The 20054-nt window shown below is 34.3% G+C and overlaps 3 protein-coding genes across 3 annotated transcripts; 2 read left to right on the forward strand and 1 right to left on the reverse strand.

The window, feature by feature from the left end:
* Nucleotides 1–3196: 3196 nt before the first annotated feature.
* LOC132035863 (COP9 signalosome complex subunit 6a-like) lies at nt 3197–8641 on the forward strand. Its single transcript, XM_059426002.1, has 9 exons — nt 3197–3489; nt 4839–4927; nt 5957–6050; nt 6420–6481; nt 6577–6655; nt 6798–6890; nt 7234–7334; nt 7650–7705; nt 8196–8641. The coding sequence occupies exons 1-9, from the start codon at nt 3222–3224 to the stop codon at nt 8275–8277; spliced, it is 924 nt and encodes a 307-aa protein (XP_059281985.1). The 5' UTR covers nt 3197–3221; the 3' UTR covers nt 8278–8641.
* A 271-nt stretch (nt 8642–8912) lies between these two features.
* On the reverse strand, nt 8913–12115 carry LOC132035864 (putative 4-hydroxy-4-methyl-2-oxoglutarate aldolase 3). The gene is made up of 2 exons (XM_059426004.1): nt 11957–12115; nt 8913–9615 (listed from the first exon to the last, which is right to left on the reverse strand). Exon 2 carries the CDS (start codon nt 9605–9607, stop codon nt 9107–9109), a length of 501 nt encoding a protein of 166 aa, XP_059281987.1. The 5' UTR covers nt 9608–9615; nt 11957–12115; the 3' UTR covers nt 8913–9106.
* A 3940-nt stretch (nt 12116–16055) lies between these two features.
* LOC132035862 (probable WRKY transcription factor 2) lies at nt 16056–19724 on the forward strand. The gene is made up of 5 exons (XM_059426001.1): nt 16056–16507; nt 16936–17094; nt 17293–18035; nt 18134–18292; nt 18872–19724. The coding sequence occupies exons 1-5, from the start codon at nt 16151–16153 to the stop codon at nt 19380–19382; spliced, it is 1929 nt and encodes a 642-aa protein (XP_059281984.1). The 5' UTR covers nt 16056–16150; the 3' UTR covers nt 19383–19724.
* Nucleotides 19725–20054: the final 330 nt, after the last annotated feature.

The following is a 20054-nucleotide window of genomic DNA, read 5'->3' on the forward strand; positions in this document are numbered from 1 at the left end:
CCCGCATGTATATATATATAATAAGTGCCGGAGGGACGAACACAATTCCTCCTTGTACCCACCGCTTTTCAAATTGTACCCGCAGTGAATATTTGTACCAAAAGTTATATAACTTATACACTTTATTCAACTATTTTTATATCCTACGTAGACATATGTCATAATACTTAATATTTATTCCCTTCTCATGTACAGACATATGCACTTCAAATTTAATCCTCCGTCATATTTATTTCCTCCGTGCACTTTTACTTGTTCACTTTTGACTTTTCATGTTCTAGCTGAATATTTATTCTCTTCTCATGTATAGACATATGCAGTTCAATTTTAATTCTCCTACACAAATTTATTTCCTCCATGCACTTTTACTTGTTCACTTTTGGCTTTTTACATTCTTATAGAAAAAGTACCAAAAGCTATATAACTTATACACTTTATTCAATTATTTTTATATCTCATGTAGACATATGTTATAATACTTAATATTTATTCCCTTCTTATGTATAGACGTATGCACTTCAAATTTAATTCTCCGACATATTTATTTCCTCCGTGCACTTTTACTTGTTCACTTTTAACTTTTCATGTTCTAGCCGAATATTTATTCTCTTCTCATGTATAGACATATGCAGTTCAATTTTAATTCGCCTACACAAATTTATTTCCTCCATGCACTTTTACTTGTTCACTTTTGGCTTTTTACATTTTTCTATTATATATAAGTCCCTTAAAGGGACAAACACAACTTTAAACAGCAATACCAAAAGCTTCACAGATTGTACCCGCAATGAATACTTATACCATAAGCTATATAACTTATACACTTTACCCTACTATTTTCCTATCTCACGTGGACATTTCTAATATGTCATAGTACTTAATATTTATTCATTTCTCAAGTATAGAAGTATGCACATCAATTTGAATTCTTCGACATATTTATTTCCTCCGTGTACTTTTATTTGTTCACTTTTGACTTTTCACGTTCTTGCCGAGTATTTATTCTTTTCTCATGTATAGGCATATGCAGTTCAATTTTAATTCTCCTACACAAATTTATTTCCTCCGTGCACTTTTACTTGTTCACTTTTGACTTTTCACGTTCTTTAAGAATTAGTAAATCCCACATGGATGTATGCCATAGTACTGAATATTTATTTTCTTCTTATGTATATACGCATGCACTTCAATTTTAATTCTCCGACACATATTTATTTCCTCCGTGTACTTTTACTTGTTCACTTTTGACTTTTCACGTTCTTGCCGAATATTTATTTTCTTTTCATGTATACATATATGCACTTCAATTTTAAAGTGGACGAACACAGCTTTAAACATTGTACTAAAAAAGCTTCACGTATTGTATTCGCAATGAATGCTTATATAAGCTATATAACTTGTACACTTTACCCAACTATTTTCCTATCTCACGTGGACATTTCTAATATGTCATAGTATTTTAATATTTATTCCATAGACGTACGCACTTCAATTTTACTTCTTTATCCCACGTGGACACATATGTCATAGCACCGAATATGTATTCTTCTCACGTATACAAAAATTGTACCATAAGCATTGCAAATTGTACACTTTAACACAACAATGAATACTTGTACCAAAAGTTACATAAATTGTACACTTTAATTAATTACTTCTTTATCCCACGTGGACATATATCATAGTACTGAATATGTATTCTCTTCTCATGTATACATGTATGTACTTCAATTTTAATTCTCCGATAAATTTATTTCCTCCGTGCACTTTTACTTATTCACTCTTGACTTTTCGCGTTCTTGAAAAATATAATATGTGTGTGTTCAAATTACTTGTTCATTTATAAAACCAAAATAAAATTAACCCTTTTTAATAAATATTCTTGAAAATAGTCTATTCAAGAGAGACTATGACAAATGTCTAAGTGGGATAAAAAAGTAGTTGGTTAAAGTGTACACTTTATATAACTTTTGGTACAAATTTGCATTGCTATTGTTGGTCCTCTTTTCACGTTTAAAGTATTAAGATTGAAGGAAAACCCGTTTTCATTCTTTAATCAATACTTTACTTATCTTACTCTCCTTTGCATTCTTCCGATTATTGTTTCTTTATATTTATAAAGTGTATTACTTTATATTTTCATTTCGGAATTAAAATTTGGCGATTTACGATATAACATATTACATTTCTAATAGGTCATTTAATATTTATTCCATAGACGTATGCATTTCAATTTTAATTATCCGACACATTTATTTCCTCATATTTTTTAATTAATTTAATAAAAATATTTTATTGGTTTTGCTTTTAAAAATCCAATATATACAACAATGGTTCTTATGTTTGGATCTGAACAGTTAATTTATTGAGATGGATATCAACTCGTCGATATACATATAAGATATTAAACAATTTAAAAGAAAAAAATCTAAAATCAAAATATTAATTTTCCCCCACCTTCCTACTAATTTTCTTTTTCACATTGATGAACAACTTTCATTGCTATGACTATGACAAATTTTTAAAAATTATTTACAAAATATAAACCTTAAAGACAAGCTAATTAAAGTGAATAAAGCACGGGCATATATGGCTAGTCCAAATTAGAATTTCCAAGGCTGACAAACAATCCTCGAGAAAATGATAACAGTGATCCCTTATATTTTGGAGTAAGTTTAAAATAGTATCTAAAATATGTTCTGAACACTTTTGGTCCTTTAAGTTTATTAAAACTGAATTTTTTCGTTCTCCATCAAATATTTAACAAGTTACGTTCAGATTTGTTGTAAATTATGCAAAAAATTTATTAACAAAAACTCACATTTGGAGGTACAATTTTTATAATTTCTGGTATTTTTAGAGTTCTATGTAATTTTTTAGCTATAATTTCTGCTATTTTTGGGTCAAGTATAGTTTTTTGTGTTGTCGTTTTGTAGAATTTAATGGTACTTTTTATTATTTTTTCCATCATTTAATCAAATCTAACTCATAGAATTTGTTAAATATTAGATGGAGACAAGAGATGACAGACTTTTAACTAACTAATAGGACCACAATTGTTTATCGTAATACTAGAAGATTATCTTAACCTTATTTCCAAACATAAAGGACCATTTTTTTTTGTAATCTTTTCGACAATCCTCCACGCCACCAAAAGAGTAAAAAGAAACATAACTATATATATAACAGGAGAAGAGACTACAGGATACACTGCTACGACAATGGCATCATCATCAAGCAGTGGCCTAACATTTAAGCTGCACCCACTTGTCATACTCAACATATCTGATCACCACACTCGCCTCAAATCTCAAGCCACAGTCAATAGAGATTCCGATTCACCTCCGCCACAACCACCTAGGGTATTAGGTTGCGTTATCGGTGTACAAAAAGGCCGTACTGTTGAGATCTTCAATAGCTTCGAATTACTTTATGATTCGTCTACTCACTCACTCGACCGTACCTTCCTTGACAAGAAACAGGAACTCTGTCAGTTTACACCTTTCCCTAAATGTTACTGACATTATTTAAATTTTGAATTAATGGTCGAGTTTCTGTTCCCTTTTTATGCTTGAACTATCACCATATATTATGTATTAAAAATACAGCGCGAAGCTGATTAGGCCAACTATCAGTTGTTTTGTTTTCCTACCTGAATATTCAATTAGGTGTGTTTTAACACATAGATGGTATTAGGTTGCGGCGTACAGAGAGGCTGCACTTTTGAGATTTTGAATTTCTTTATGATTCGTGTACTCACTCCCTCGACCGTAGCTTCCTTGAGAAGAAACGGGAACTTTGTCGGTTTATTCTCTTTCTCCAAGGGGTCGTTTGGTATGTAGACAAAATTATCCCAGGGACTAATTTATCCCATCTCCTAGATAGGATAAAATAATCCCAGGATTAATGGGATAAGATGGGATAATCTTTAGGTTTTGGATGCACTTTATATTTTGTTTGGTACAAGGCAGGATAAATTTATACCTTCTACAAACATGATACAAAATTAATCTCACAGTTAGTGCTGGAATATCCCAGCTAATATCGTGTACCAAACGACCCCCAAATGTTTTATGATTGAGTTAATGGTCAAAAACACACCTCAACGATGCTTTTTTGCGAGTTTCACACCCCCAACTATCAATTGTTCCTTTTAAATATGGTGATAGTTTAGGTAGGAAAATGGAACAACAGATAGTTAGGGTGTTAAACTCGTGAAAAAGGGATAGTTCAGGTGTGTTTTTGACCATTAACTCTTTTGTTTTTCTATACATGGAGAATTAGGTGGAGTTTGGACGATTTCTCTTTAGATAATGGTGAAAAAACAACTAAACTATCACTTTTTTCGTGAATTTCACAGCTAAAATATCAGTTGTTACCTTTCCCACATGTCATTTATGTAGTAAAACAGACCTTGGTGATAGTTCAAGTAGAAAAAAAAAGGGACAATTGAGTTGGTCTAATCAGCTTCGAGGTATGTTCTAATACATAAATAGGAATAGTTCAGGTAGGAAAAGTGAACAACTGATAGTTGGGGTGTGAAACTCTAGAAGAAGTGATAGTGAAAATGTGTTTTTGACCATTAACTCTTTAACTTTTAAAGTTGTGCTTGGATGACATTTTGTCATTGTTTTTCTTGTCCAATGGTCATATTTGACCACAAACAGTAATTTATGGGGAGAAAACAGCTCCAACAGACATTTTCAAGTTGTAGAAATTTGAATTCTTTCAAAAGCTTTGTTTTGCGAGAAGTGGATGTTAGATTTTTTCACTCCACCTAAGTCTCCTTGGATTATTTTTTTGATATAATTGACACTAATGTTGGCAATTTTGAGCAGATAAGAAGGTGTTTCCTAATTTCTATATACTGGGATGGTATTCAACGGGAAGTGATGCTCAGGAAGCAGACATGCACATTCACAAAGCTGTGAGTTATTTTTTCTTTGCTTAACATAATATGCTTATTTACTCCATCAGTTCCGTTTTATGTTAAGATGTCTGATTAGATATGGGAAATGAAATACTAAAGTAATGCTACGTTGAAAAGTTAGTTTAATAAGACAAAGCATCACAGCAAAATTTAAAATTTACCATTGAAGTCCTAAAACAGAAAGAATGTCATAGAAATTTGGGCAAGGAAGCAATGTCTCATATTCAATTAATTTCTTGTTTACGTTTTTTCTTTTATGTTCAATTGTGTTTGCTGGGTAATTAAGAGGTAAAACTGAGCACTGACCATGCATATTAGAACCTTCTTTTAATGTGTTTGATTCTTCTTTATCTAGACTTTAATGTCTATCCATCCGATGTACTGTATTCATACCTGTCAATTGAATATCTTTCTGATGAAGAAATACACTGGGTTTGCCTCCCAATTATTGGATGAATCACTTAATTGAAAAATCTATACTAAGGTCATCAACCACTAAAACCTTTAGATATTAGATAGTAGAGCTTATGTAAGAGAACATACTTGTATTTTGTGTAAAGAGAGCTGTATACGCTAATTTAATTTGCATGCTCTTCATGTATTTTCCTTCAGATCTTCTGACTTCTTGATGCATACTTGTTCTTTGGGCGATACTAGCTACCTATTCTGTTGAGACATAAAAGCCTTAGGAAACCAGGTTATACTATTTTTGGGGTGCAGGAAACTGCCTTTGTAGTTATGCTTGCTGTAATGAAAGGTAAAAGGGATTACAATGTTAATGCTAATGCTGATTGCTGTCAGACATTGCTTGGTGACTAGGTCCTGACATGAGATATCCCATTAGTTTAAATCATCGTAACATCTCCTTTTCTAAAACTTGTGGAGAATGGCCTCAAGGCCCATGATTCAAGTATAACTTGGTTCTGCCTCTAGATGATTAATTTACATTTACCTTTTCCAATAGGACATTGTTTTTTTCCTACAGTATTTGTCAAGTTGTGACGATAGCATATTTTTTTGTATCAGTTGATGGATATCAATGAAAGTCCTGTGTACGTTCTTTTCAATCCATCTATCAATCATGCACAGAAGGACTTGCCAATCACTATCTACGAAAATGGTGCGTATATATTCTATTAATCATACTACCGATGCTCTATGATTAAATTTCCTTATTCTTTTGTGCTTGGTTTTGAATGAAACAGATAGGAGAAGCTAAACGGGTAAATTTTGTTTGCTTATAAAAAAGAACTGGTCCTAAATTTTGGTAGAAGAAACATAACTATACAGCGCCTTCCACCACTGCACTCATGATTGTCCAATTTTTTTTAATTGATTTCGGGGTTTATGCCTGTGTGCGAGACCATGATTCATGAGTTTGCAGAAATTCCAATTTGAATATCTTCTTGTGTCCATCTTTTGCCCTCCCGAAGTTACTGATGCAATGAGAATTTAACTTTTTTTTGAAACTATTTTTTGATACTTAAAGAGTTGCACATCATTGATGGCATCCCACAGCTTATTTTTGTCCAAGCAAGCTACACAATAGAGGTATCTCCCTATTTATTTATCTTGTCATCTTTTCCACAAGTTCTTGGGAGCATCTAAAAATTCTTCGTCACTTGCAATACCTGACTGCTTACTAGACGGTTGAAGCTGAACGGATATCTGTTGATCATGTCGCACATCTTAAACCATCTGATGGAGGCTCTGCTGCAACTCAGTGTGAGCACCTTTAACTTCATTTGTCTTTGCAAAGCTCAAGCTTTTACCAATGATTTAGACAGAGTAGAATGATCTTAATGTCGTGCTAAGTTTTTAGTGGCATGGTTTATCTATTATATATTTATGAGTTTTATTTGTGCAGTGTCTGCCCACCTTACTGGCACACACAGTGCCATCAAGATGCTGAACAGCAGAATTAGAGTGCTACATCATTATCTTCTTGCTATGCAAAAAGGTATGCACTTTTTGCATGAAGTTGAAGCTAGATTCTAATTGATTGTAGAAGAAGTTCGTTATAGTGGAAAAGATGCTTTTGAATTTACTGAGAGAGACTCACGAAGAAATAAATTTTTGAGTGTAAAACCTGGATACAAGCTAACATATATATTTGGCATCTGAAAGTCTAAGATGCCTCATGAATTATCCTAGTCAATCAGGAATGTACCTTTCCTTGAAACTGCTATTGGAGAATGTTAGTCTCACAAACTTCTTCGACAATTAACATGGAAAATGAAGATAACTTTTTTTCATTGGGCAGTGGCTCTAGAATTTTAATGTCTTTCCTGCTGTGAGTGTAGGTGAAATTCCTTGTGAGAATTCATTGCTCAGGCAGGTCTCCAGTCTTTTAAGAAGATTACCAACAATTGAGTCGGAGAAATTTCGAGATGATTTTTTGATGGTAGGTGTTCTTTGAGCTTGTTATTGGAGTTGACCTGGTTATAGTAATGTAACTTATATTAGTATTCTTTACCTCTTTCGTAAAAAAAAAAAAAATATCCTATTTTTCCTTTGGAGGTGGAATGTTTCTTTATTTGCAGAATATTTTTAAAGGGATTTGTAATAAGACCTTCATCAGCTTCAAATAGTTACTAGTGTAATTGCAATATTGGGTGGAAATTGCTAAGTAGAAATTTTCATATTTGTTCTAGGTGCACCAATCAGCTTTTGCCACTTTCTGATTCAATTGCTTTATTTGCTCTTTTCTTGTGTGCAGGAATATAATGACACATTGTTAGTTGGTTACCTGGCCATGTTCACCAACTGCTCTAGGTATGATGTCTTTTGTGATGTAAAAGTAGTATCTTACATCAACTCTTCTTTCCTTTTTCATTGTTAAAGAAATATGATTTGTCGATAATAGCTAAAGTTCAGATAAAATGGTTTCGAAGTTACATTAACTAAAATTGAGGTGTAGCTTTTTCTCCTTAAGATATCATTATTTCATTGATAAAGATATATCCAAGATTATGTAGATAACAAGGCCAAAATTCAGATAAAAATGGTTTTCGCTGAAGTTTCATTATGTTTAAGTGGGAATGCAGAATAAAATTGAGGTGTACTGTGAATTTGGTTAAGATATCATATAGAAGCTTTGGGCAGCCTAAGCTGGTAGGAGTTCTATAAGTTATATTTATCGACAAGCAGGAGGAGCAGTTCTCTCGGCCATCTCTTGTATATATATATATATTTTTATTTGAATGCTGTTTATTAAGTCTCAACTATAATGGGATCTAATATTTTTCTTTTTTCACGGTTGCAGTACAATGAACGAGTTGGTTGACAAATTCAACACTGCATATGAACGACATAGTAGGAGGGGTGGAAGAACTGCTTTCATCTGAAAGTTGATATATCTCCAATATTGCCTTTTTGCACTATTTCTTTCCGGCTGTAGTTACAAGATCAGCCAGCTTAGGTATCCCATTAATGAAAACAGAGGAATCACTTAGTAGCTTTGTTTTTCTTTTGCCTTTCGTTAGTGTTAGCCTGCCCCATTTTCTTTGATTCTTGTGGTGCTATCATAGATATGGTAGAAAATGGCTGAGGTTTTTGAGTCCAAAAGCTTGTAATTAAGCACTATGGCGTTTTCCTGTTTCGATCCCTGTAGTAGTAATCTTATGCAAGGATATTTCGTTTGTCGTAATATAGGAGTATAATATTCTGGAAGAATTGTGAGTTATCAAATAAATGTGGAGTTTATGTGTATCTTATGGTGCCTTTCTTGTGTCCAAATGGGTTGAAAGTTGGGGAAAAGGTTCAGATGTACATTTAACGTTTGTGATTTATCTTACCACTGATGGCTATCCAGCTTTGCTTTAACATTCGTCACAGTAAAGTCACCTAGACAGACAAAAGACCCAAATCTACCAGTAAACTATCAAATTGGTTAATATATACCCTCTACGGCAATGCCTACATAATTGAAAAGAATGTATTTCTGAACAATGGAAATATTCATCATGCATCAAGCTGTCACTATAAGAAACTGCCTCCATTATGTAACAAATATCCAGAGTACTTCATTCTGTGAGCAAATTTAAACTGCTTGGTGTTGGTACAGAAGCCCACAGTTACAAAATAGTAATTGCAACGCCCTTATTAGATTACATGAATGAAACTATCTATTAAACACAACACAAAATGAAGATTCCGCTTGCTATATGGCTTGAATTAGACTGATAATTCAGTTTTTGATATGAGGATGCCATCACTATCTGCATATAACCACTCTTCTTCACGAATCAACATCCCTCCAATATAAATTGGAACATGCTTCTCGCCATGCCCTTTCTTGTTCGATTTCTGAGGGTGTGATGCCAATGCACGAACACCAATGTCACAACCGTTAATCTCGTCTACATCACGAATGCAACCATTAACTACAATACCTGCCCAACCCATATTCTGGGCTAATTGTCCTAAGTTCCCTCCTAGTAGAGCACATCGCATACTCCCTCCACCGTCTATAACAAGCACTCTTCCTTCGCCTCTAGTTTCAAGAAGCTCCCTAACCAAGACATTGTCCTCAAATACCTTAAGGGTGGTAATGGGGCCAGAGAAAGCTCGACATTGCCCATACATCTGGAAGATCGGTGGCAAAACTCGTAGTTCGCCATTTGACAGAAGCCCTGCATTCACATCACACACTTCTGCTGTTGCCAAGGACGCCATGTATTCTCCTGAAAGTACAACAGGTGAAAAACTATAAATATTAGAAACTTAATGAGATCATTTTCTTTCCCGGCACCCTTCATCTATCATATGCCAGTAGAAAATATAGAGATAGAAAATATAGAGAATTTCTATTACTTATTATTTAAAATTGACCAGAGATAAACTAAATGAAGGGACATGGTTAGTAAGGATTTATATAATCGACCTCAACTTGTTTGGTAGTTATTGTATCTTTTATCTATCATGTTTCATGTGGCTGGCGTGAAAATACCCAAACCCCTAAATGTCGTTGCATACTTGCATTTCTACAGAGGCATAATATATCAAATGACACAAAGGTCAGAAGGACAAATCAGAACAAAAGAATTCTTGGAACAAAAGTTATATCTCCATTACAAATGTGTCAATCTGCTAGATAGGACTCATATGAGCCAGAAAGAAGTTGAAGCCATGCGTAAACTCCATATAAATCAACCATAAGTTGCCAGAACCCAAAATTTTGGCACTACAGGGATAAAACAAGGCAGTTGGCACAAGAGAATCAGTAAAAGGGCAGCCCGGTGCACGAAAACAATATGAAAACAAGGAATAACCGAGAAAGTCATGATAGCGCGTAAAGAAAGGAGAATTAACTACTATAGGGGAAGGGCCGGACCACAAAGGGTCTATTGTACGCAGCCTTATCCTTGCATCTTCTTCAGAGCCGAAACCGTGCCATATTCTCGTCTAATTCTCCCCAATACTTCTTCGCCTCTCCCTTACCTCTCGAAACCCGTGACCTCCTGGTCACATGCAGCAACTTTCCCGCATCTTGTCCTCCACCGACGCCACTCCCACCTTGTCCCCATTCACAAGCCCAGAATCAGTAAGTTGACATAACTTATTCAAGGGCCTAAGCGATAAGGCAAAAACAAACTTCAACATAATAAGGCAATGCACGTGATTGAAAAGGTTGAACACGGTTAAAAGATTAGTGCAACCAAGAGTTTGTGAATTCTGGTGGCTACAAAAAAAATGAAATTATTCTCGAATCAAGGACCAAGATGAACTGCTAAGTTTACTGAAAAAATCAGCTTCCTAATCTCACTACCCATTCCTTCAAATCTTTTAAAAATTGCTTGACACCTACTCAGGATGATGTGAAAAAAACGTATACCCTTGTATATTACAACCTCTTGCATGTTAACAAAAACATTTAGCAGGAGGCTTGGCTGTAAGGGAATGGTTGATAAAATCTACCGTTGATTAATACGATGCAAGATTCTTAGGGGAAATAACATCAAGAGATATAATTTCTGGTGGCATTCTGCAAGATATATTCTTACTGCTATACTAGCAATATATATAAGCTCACCTAGCAAGAAACATTACAATACCATATACTCTTTTCCCATTCGTCTAAATTATGGTACTGGTAATGGACATTAGGCCTAACTCAATCCCAAAAGTTAGCTCATAAGGTGAGGATTTTACAAGACCATATAAGATGGATTTTGGGATTGAATTTCTGATGGGAAATAACATCAAGACAATAAAAGCTAGCTCAGTTGTTTGTGACTTACTGTTATACTAGCAATACATATAAGCTCAGTTAGCTCTGCATTCTTATCTGGTTGTGACAATTATTCTTACTGCTATACTAGCAATATCTATAAGCTTGCACTTCAAAGACAACTGATTAAAGTTGCCTAATAGTCACAAATTTAAAATGCAGGGCTCCAATCCCACCAAGCATTCCAGAAGCTGATAAGAAGACAACTTCACTTTTCCCCAGAAGCAACAAAACAAACAAATAACAGTTACAGCATCCAAGGGTGTGGCCTAGCGGTTGATGAATAGGTTGAGAACTATAAGGTCTATGGTTCAAATGTTGCAGACAAAAACTAGCTGATTTCTTTCCATTTGTCCATGTGTTGGTGGATAGAGTTACCAATACTGAGACGCAGTATTACCCGGTAGCACATAAAATTAGTTAAGGTGCGCGCAAGCTGGCCCAGATACGACGGTAATTAAAAAAAAAAACAATGACAATTATGCAACTGAGTTCAAAGACAACTTATTAAAGTTGTAGTCTAATAGTCACAAGTCACAATGCAGAGCTCTAATCCCACCAAGCATTTCAAATGAATTAATTTTTTTTTAACCCAAAGATTGTATTTTTCCTTTTTTTTAAACAATTAGTAAAGTAATTACCATGCCACCTTGCTATTTCAGATTATAACCTCAACCCAAATTGGGTTTTGATTTTTCTAATTCACAGAACAAAAATCAACTCATAAACAAACAAACAAAAAAAAGATAACTACCCATATAAAGTAACCAAGAAAAAAAAAAAAAAACTTTTACCTTGATCAGTACTACTTGTATATCAGCTTTTTATGGAATTCAAGAATGGAGTTTCTGTTATGAATGATGATGGAATAGTAAATTTCTGAAGAAGATCTAATGTATATATATACATGTACATACAATATACTATATATAAAAACAAAATCAACCGTTCATTTTGATTCATAAAGTGACAGCATCTAATCTTGTTGGTCTTTGTGCCACTCATCAACTTTTTCAATGGGTCACTCAAAGTAGTTGGATATTGTGGAGCCATTTTTTTATATTTTCTTATTTTTAATTTGCTTTTATTTGAGATAAAAAATTAGAACCGCAGCCGGAGAGAGTTGACAAAAAGAAATATAATAAGAGGCCAACGTAGCCAGGAATATTAGTGGCCTAGCTTTCAATGTAAATTATGGGTGTGTTTGATTCCATGCAAAATATACTCTCTCCATCTCAATTTATATGGCACAGTTGAAATTTTGAGATTAAAGCTTATAAATTTTGACGATGAATCAGACATGAAAACTTTAAGTTTTTTGAAATAAGATTTATATACTTGAAAACTAAATAAAAATACTATAAATTGCAATAATTAATAACTTAGAGTATTTAAAAGGCGTATATAAAATTTTGGTTAAAGAAAAAATTCAGTTGACTCTCGAAATCCGAAAGGTGACACATAAATTGAGACAGAAAGAATAGTATTTTTTTTGGAACGGTGAAAAAAATCAAATAAAGAACTTAAAATCATTCATAAAACACGCGGCTTAACTTCGCTAGGAGAAGAAATTTCATCTTTGTTTAAAGGTATTAATTTGGAGTATCAAAACCTCCTCATAGTTGTGTCCTTTATTTGCTAGAAAATCGAGACACTAGTTTACCTCCCTCCAGACATGTCTACTCAGGCCATTAGCATTATTTTTTTTTTTTAATTTTTTTATGAAGAATCGTGATTTTGTTGGCCTTCAACAAATATGTACAATCTTCGATGATTGTTCTAAGCAAATGATATTAAGTAGACGTTTGACCGGGCAATTTGGGGCTCACTTTTAAAATTTTGATTTGAATTCTACGTTTTTTAAATTCTATATTCAAATTCACATTAAAATTAAATACACTGATTCTTGTAATTTATAAAGTGTTTGGAGTATTATTTTTGGGATTGGATTAACAAAATAGTTGACTGCTGGTCAAACTCTTCATTTCCATATGAGTATGTCTAATTGGCTGGTCAAACTTTGCAAATTCTCTAAATCTGAGAATTGGGCTTTATCACCAACAGCAAGCCCAGCCCAAGCAAGCCAAGTAAAATCTTTAAAATGGAAAAAACAACAAGAGATAATACTTTTGGTCCCTCAATTATTAATTCATTTTTATTTTAGTTCTTGGAATTGGGTAAAATATATTAACATATAATTAATTAAAATGTATGTTTTTGATATTTTTAGGTAGAAAATATGTTATATTTGAATTATTTTCAGAATTTATTGCTGTCAAATATGAATCAAATATGAAATAATAGTACAAGCTTAACATAACACCTAAATAATTAAATGGCGAAACAACTTATAATCATAATATATTTGTGAAAATATTCATAAGCAAATGAATCAAAAGTGTAAGTTTTAATAAGAGAAATTCAAATATAGTTGATCAGATATCACAAGGATTAAAATTATCTTATCAATAACTGGGGGACCATAATTGCTATTAACACAACCAATAATTAATCAATGATAGTAGAGAGTACTAGTAGTAAAGAGAATCATCATCAATCATAATTGTGTAATTATGAAGTTTCCTAATTCTTTCTTCATTCATTCTTGATTCTACAAATATACCTAAATATTTGAGGTCCATTATTATAATACCCAAACTAGAACCAATTTTTATTCATGTTTTTACTTGTGCTAAGCTATTTCAAGAGTGAGAGAAACATAGTTCTTTTATTTATTTATTTGTGTGGGGAGAAAATTGACAGCAAGTGTGAAGGTGGGGTTGCTTATTTTTCCCTTTTTCTCTTTTGCTTTTCATTTTTTTCTTGAAAAAACAGATTATCATGAAATGAAAAGAAAAGAGAAAATCCCATTAAAGCAGAAACTAGTTTTGACTTTTGAGATGGTCAAAGAAAAAGACTTTCTCATTCCTTTATTTTTTTCAGGTACTATGTTTACCTTTTTTTTATTATTTTGTCTGCAGAAATTAATGTCTGGGGCATCAAGGTTCTTTGTTCTTTGTTCTTTTTCTTTTTTCCTTAATTAATGTTAGTCCAGGAAAATGCTGTTGCTTTAATTACCTTCTTGTTCATCCCATAATTCTTGATCCTCTTGTGCTTCAATACCAATTTGCCTTTTTGAATTTGTTTTACTAAATCTTTATTATAGTTATATAGTCTTTATTTACTTCAATCAGTTATGCATAGCTTGTTTTGAATTAACATGGAGCTTCATGTTCATTGGCATCAAGGTTCTTTTTTGTGTTTTATGTATATGCCAAGAAAATGTTGTTGCTTTATTTACTTTTTTTTGTTCTTTCATAATTCTTATCTTGTGCTTAAATACCAATTTCCCTTTTTGAATTTGTTCTAATGAATCTTTCTTAAAATTTTAGTCTTTATTTACTTACTACAATCAGTTTTGGATAGCTTGGCTTTGATTTTGGTACTTACTAAGAGGAGAAAGCTTCTTGTACGGGAAGCAATCGAGACTTTTTATTAAAGGGATTAAAAAATATAACAAAGGAAATACAAAAAAAAGTCGAGAGGATTCAACATCTTATATATATACATAAAAAATAATTATAACCTTATATATACAGTTAAACCTCTCTATAACAACACCTCTCTATAACCGTACACTCTTTGTAAAATTACCCCTATATAACATTTATTTTTCTTTTTTGGTAATATAATAATTAACCATCTTTATAAAAATAGAATATCTATGATTACCAATAAAAAGTGAAGAGATTTTGACTAAATATTCAATTTGATACTTAATATATCTATGACATAATATTACATATGAATACATATTTGTAATTTAAAAATATCATTGTCTTCTATTTTTATTTATAAATAATTTTCAAAAAAGAAAACAAGCGTTATATCACCACTAAGAGATTGGAATCTACGAAACAAGCTACAATTATAAATTTCTTCCATCAATCTTGAAAGAATTTAATTTTCAAGTAGATTTAAAATGTGTGTCTTAGAGCTTAAAACTTTATACATTCAGTTATGAATTTATTGAAATTGTATTAACTTTTTTTAATGTTTAGTTAGTGAAGTATGCATATCTTTGAGATTTAAAATTTAAATAATTTTGTTATTTTTTATAACTTTAAAAAATAATAAATTAGATTTTATGCATCTTTTTTGCCTACAACAACTAACTATTATTTAAATGTCAAATGTTGTTATGGGTGTATAACAATAATTCTCTATAACAACTAAAAAATTTCGAACCCAACGATGCTGTTATAGAGAGGTTTGACTGTATAATGTTATTTGCGAGCGAAGGGAATGCAGATGAACCCCTTACACACCCTTAGCTCCGTCCTTGGCAGGAAGTGCACATTTCAATTGCCTTAGATCAAAATCTCGATATGCATTAGATTATTACTGGCTCTTCTTTTTTGCCCTTTTTCTGGATGTTTTTTTAAAATAAAAATTATAAGATGGAGGGATGCCTGTATATATTCATTACGTGTTTTCAACATTGCTGCCTTCATAGATGATACTCCAATAATCATAGCCGAGAAGATGGATGAATTCTTGGATTGCTATAGCAATGACTCAAATGAATGGAGAAGAGTGTAGTTAAAGTTGGTGTTTCATCTTGATATGCCGATTCTGTTTCCCAGTTAAAGAGAAAAGTCAGCGTTTCTTCACCACAAAATTACAATGTATATATAATGTCAAAACTTTTATTTATGTACACATAGTAGTTGTTGTACTCCTCAGCTTCTGTGTGTGATTACTTTTTCATATTTTGAATCCTGTTAGTAAAATCCAGGCTCCGCCACTGGGTGGAAGTAGCTTTTAGGCCTAGAATATCATGCTCTTCGCCCTTTTACATTGTTTAGAACTACTTAGGAAACAGTTGTGTGTTGTTTTAATCTTTGAAGACTAAGTTAATTTATGTGATTCCTTTATATTGCAGTTTAAATCTCTCCGAGTTGCTGGTACTAACGTGCTGACGATTAATGGTTGGGTTCGATAACCATGTTGCTATGACTGGAGATTGGATACCGCCTCACCCGAGCCCAAGAGCATTCTTCTCTTCACTTCTAGGTAATGATGTTGGGGCACGAGCTGTTGAAGCCGATGAACAAACAGTCAAGTTGAACGCACCATCCGACCAGAAAATGAGCTCTCGTGGAGGGCTCGTGGAAAGAATGGCAGCTAGAGCTGGATTTAAGGCCCCGAGGCTGAATACACTGGGCACTAGGCCTTCTGCTATGTCATTGAATCAAGAAGTTAGGTCTCCTTATTTGTATATTCCTGATGGTCTCAGTCCATCAATCCTATTAGATTCTCCTGTTTTCCTCTCTAATTCACTGGTATGTATCTACCTCACACTTCCTGTTTGCATTGGATGTCTTTTTTTTAATAACCGAGAAATCTCTAAAGGCCAGTAGTGCTGCTTGGACTCTCAAAAATGTTGCCACACTCCTGTCGGATCCTCAAGAAATGCACTACTTTTGGAGGATCCGACATGCACCTGTCGACATTTTTGAAGAGTCGGAGCAAGATAATTCAAAAGAGTGTTGAAGCTGCAACAACATAGAATGGTGATGGTTCCTTAAGATATCAATTGGGAAAGATAATTCTTGTTTTTGCCAGAATACACATTTTTTTCTTTGGGCTTTATTGAATGTTACTTCTTCTTGGATGCTTCTACATCTACATTAGCCCCATTCTTCTTAAATTGAAAATATTCTTCTTTTAAGTTTTCCCTTGTGTCAAAGCTTCAGCTAATCTACTGCAGGTCCAACCATCTCCTACAACTGGAAAATTTCTATTTGCCTCAGGTGACGAGAGTAAAAGCGTTACGTCAATGACTGAAGCTGTAGATAAGAGAAAAGAGACTGCTTCGGCAAGCAATTATTCATCCTCCTTTTTCAATCCAATTATGGAGACTGATAGAGTAACCTCTCTCTCTCTCTCTCTCACGCGCACACACACAGAGACAAACTGCATCCTAGTTTCCTGCCTGTTTCCAGACAGTCAGTTAAAGTGTGTGATCATCTCATCTAAAAGCTTAAGCTGTTAGAGTGAGCACATATTTATTTACTTAATTGTCTTTTAACACAGTCTCTGAATGTGTTGTTACTCTTGGTTGCAGGTAAATCTGTCCAGTCTTTCTCAGCAACGCTTTCCACAAATTGAGGTTTCGGATCATCCAGATAACTCTCTTCAAAATGAACGGGTATGTCATCAAACATCTGTTATCAACCCAGAGGCAAGGACCTTTAAGGCACTTGGTGGTAGCATGGAGCATTCTCCGTCTGTTGATGAGCAGCAAGATGAGGACACTGAGCAAAGAGGAGGTGAAGACTCAAATGTTGCTGGTGCTTCAGCTGAAGATGGTTATAATTGGAGAAAGTATGGGCAAAAACAAGTCAAACGAAGTGAGTATCCTCAGAGTTATTATAAGTGCACGCATCCAAATTGTCATGTCAAGAAGAAAATTATATACGATGGGGTTCATAATCATCCAAAACCACTGCCAAACCAAAGATCAGCCCTCGGATCTTCAAATTCATTTGGTGACATGCAACTAGACAATGTGGATCCAAGTGGAACGGGTGTTAATGATGAGTTGGCTTTTGCAACTATCCAACAAGGACCTACTTCTGGAGGCCTCGAGTGGAGGAATGACAATCTTGAAGCAACATCATCAGCAGCTTTGCACTCAGAATACTTCAATGAATCGACCACTTTACGTGCAGATGCTGTTCAGTTGGGATCAGCGGATGGAGTTGACGTATCATCTACTTTTTCAAATGATGAAGATGATCGTGGTACTCATGGCAGTGTATCGCTAGGTTATGATGGTGCGGGAGATGAGTCCGAGTCTAAAAGAAGGTTTCCACATCTTCTGCATTAAAATGTAGGATATCACATTTCTTACATCATATGGACCTGATTGTCCTTTCTTCTCTCTTTGATCTTTGTTAATCTAGGAAGATTGAGCCTTATGCAACTAATACGAGTGGCGCCAGCAAAGCAATCAGGGAGCCAAGAGTTGTGGTTCGAACTATCAGTGAGGTAGACATCCTTGATGATGGATATCGCTGGCGTAAGTACGGGCAAAAGGTGGTTAAAGGCAATCCAAATCCTAGGTTTGTCACGTTCATTTACATATTTCATCCGTAAGTATTCCTATTTGTTTTATTGATAACCGATAAATCCTTGAGGACCACCGGTGCACGGTTCGAAACTTGGTGACAATGAGCCCGTCTCTTTACCCTTCTCCACCTAAATACCAGGCTTAGGAGCCATTTGGCCATGAACACCTTTTTTTGGAATAATATTTCAATTTACTTCAAAATCAATGTTTGGTTATAAAATTTCCACTTGGAGTCGGATTCCAAATTTGAAAAGTGCTCCAAACCTATTTTCCAACTCCATCTTCATAAATTCCAAATGAAGTGTTCTCCTCTCCTTTGCCAAAAGTATAACCAAACACAACAACATCTTCAACTCCAACTTCATAATTCCAAATAGATTGAAAAATATTTGGAATCTATGGCCAAACGTCTACTTAATGTCTGCGGCAGGAATTGAATCCGTGACATGCGCCTAACCTACATATCATGCACTATGCCCTTACTACTAGACCAAAGCTCTGGGGGCATAAGATTTCCTACTTTACTTATCGAATTGTTTGCTTGAACTGATAGATTGCTTCACTTTGCCAGGAGTTACTACAAGTGCACGAGTCCTGGCTGCAATGTTAGGAAGCACATCGAGAGGGACTCACATGATCTGAAGTCTGTTATCACGACTTATGATGGGAAGCACAACCATGACGTTCCTACAGCGCGCAAAAGTAGCCAAGCTAACTCGGGGGTTTCAAAGTCTCTTTCCAACCCGATAACTAATAATGCTCAAAGCCGTGTACGTTATGGAAGGGCTCCCTCACTCAGCTCATTTGGTCCTACCCCAGGATTTAATAGTTTTCGCACTAGCCAGGGAGGTTTAGACGGTCTTGCAATGGCCGGATTGAACGCAGATCAGCATCAGTTACCCGTTCCCGTCCATCCATATATAGGACAGCCACAACCTGTGAATGATGCTGGTTTCCTGCTACCAAATGGAGAACCATTGTCAAATCCTAGTTTAAACATCTCCAATGGCTCATCAACTTATCAGCAAATTGAGAAGATTCCCTCTTCGGCGTCAGGTGTAAATTTTCCAAATTTTGCCTAACCCTAAGAAAGAAATGTTCGTTTTACATCCATTTGATGCAGTTGTAGATGCAAGTCAGCAACAATAGCCAAAATTAGACAAATAGAGGTGAATCTGTACAACATATGCGCATGTCTCATCGTAGTCAATTCCTTCCTGTTGCGTATACCCTTAGCAACAAGTGAAGCCTTACATCTCTCAACTGTGCCATAAGCCTGGTGCTTAACTTTGAGAGCTCATTTGTTTCCAATAGTTTTGTGTTCTTTCAGGAGAGCAAATAGTTCCTAAACTTGGTTATCTAGTATCACGCACACTTCCCCCTTATAGCATCCTACAAGTCCATTATTGAACTTTTTCTTATCTGAAAATACTATATCAGCATCCATGTTTTTGGAAGTTTGTTCTTCAGCTTCTTGTTGTATAAGTGGAAATGATTACAACAAAAAGCTTTAGAAATTCCATTACCTTCATGGTTGGGATATTCTCTTCGCAAGTGATCAAGTGAATCTGATAACTTTTGCATTTTTGGGAAAATGGTATACGAATGATGTGTATGCGAATTCTCCTTTCAATTAAGACTTCAAAGAAATTCTTTTTGAAAGCTTTAAGTAAATAAAAATGTGAATATGATAGAGAAAGGATTTGCTATCCTTATGCATGAAAGATAATCAATTCGGTCTCAAAAACTCAAAT

This window comes from Lycium ferocissimum, chromosome 11, assembly GCF_029784015.1.
Source record: "Lycium ferocissimum isolate CSIRO_LF1 chromosome 11, AGI_CSIRO_Lferr_CH_V1, whole genome shotgun sequence".
NCBI classification, from domain to species: Eukaryota; Viridiplantae; Streptophyta; class Magnoliopsida; order Solanales; family Solanaceae; genus Lycium; species Lycium ferocissimum.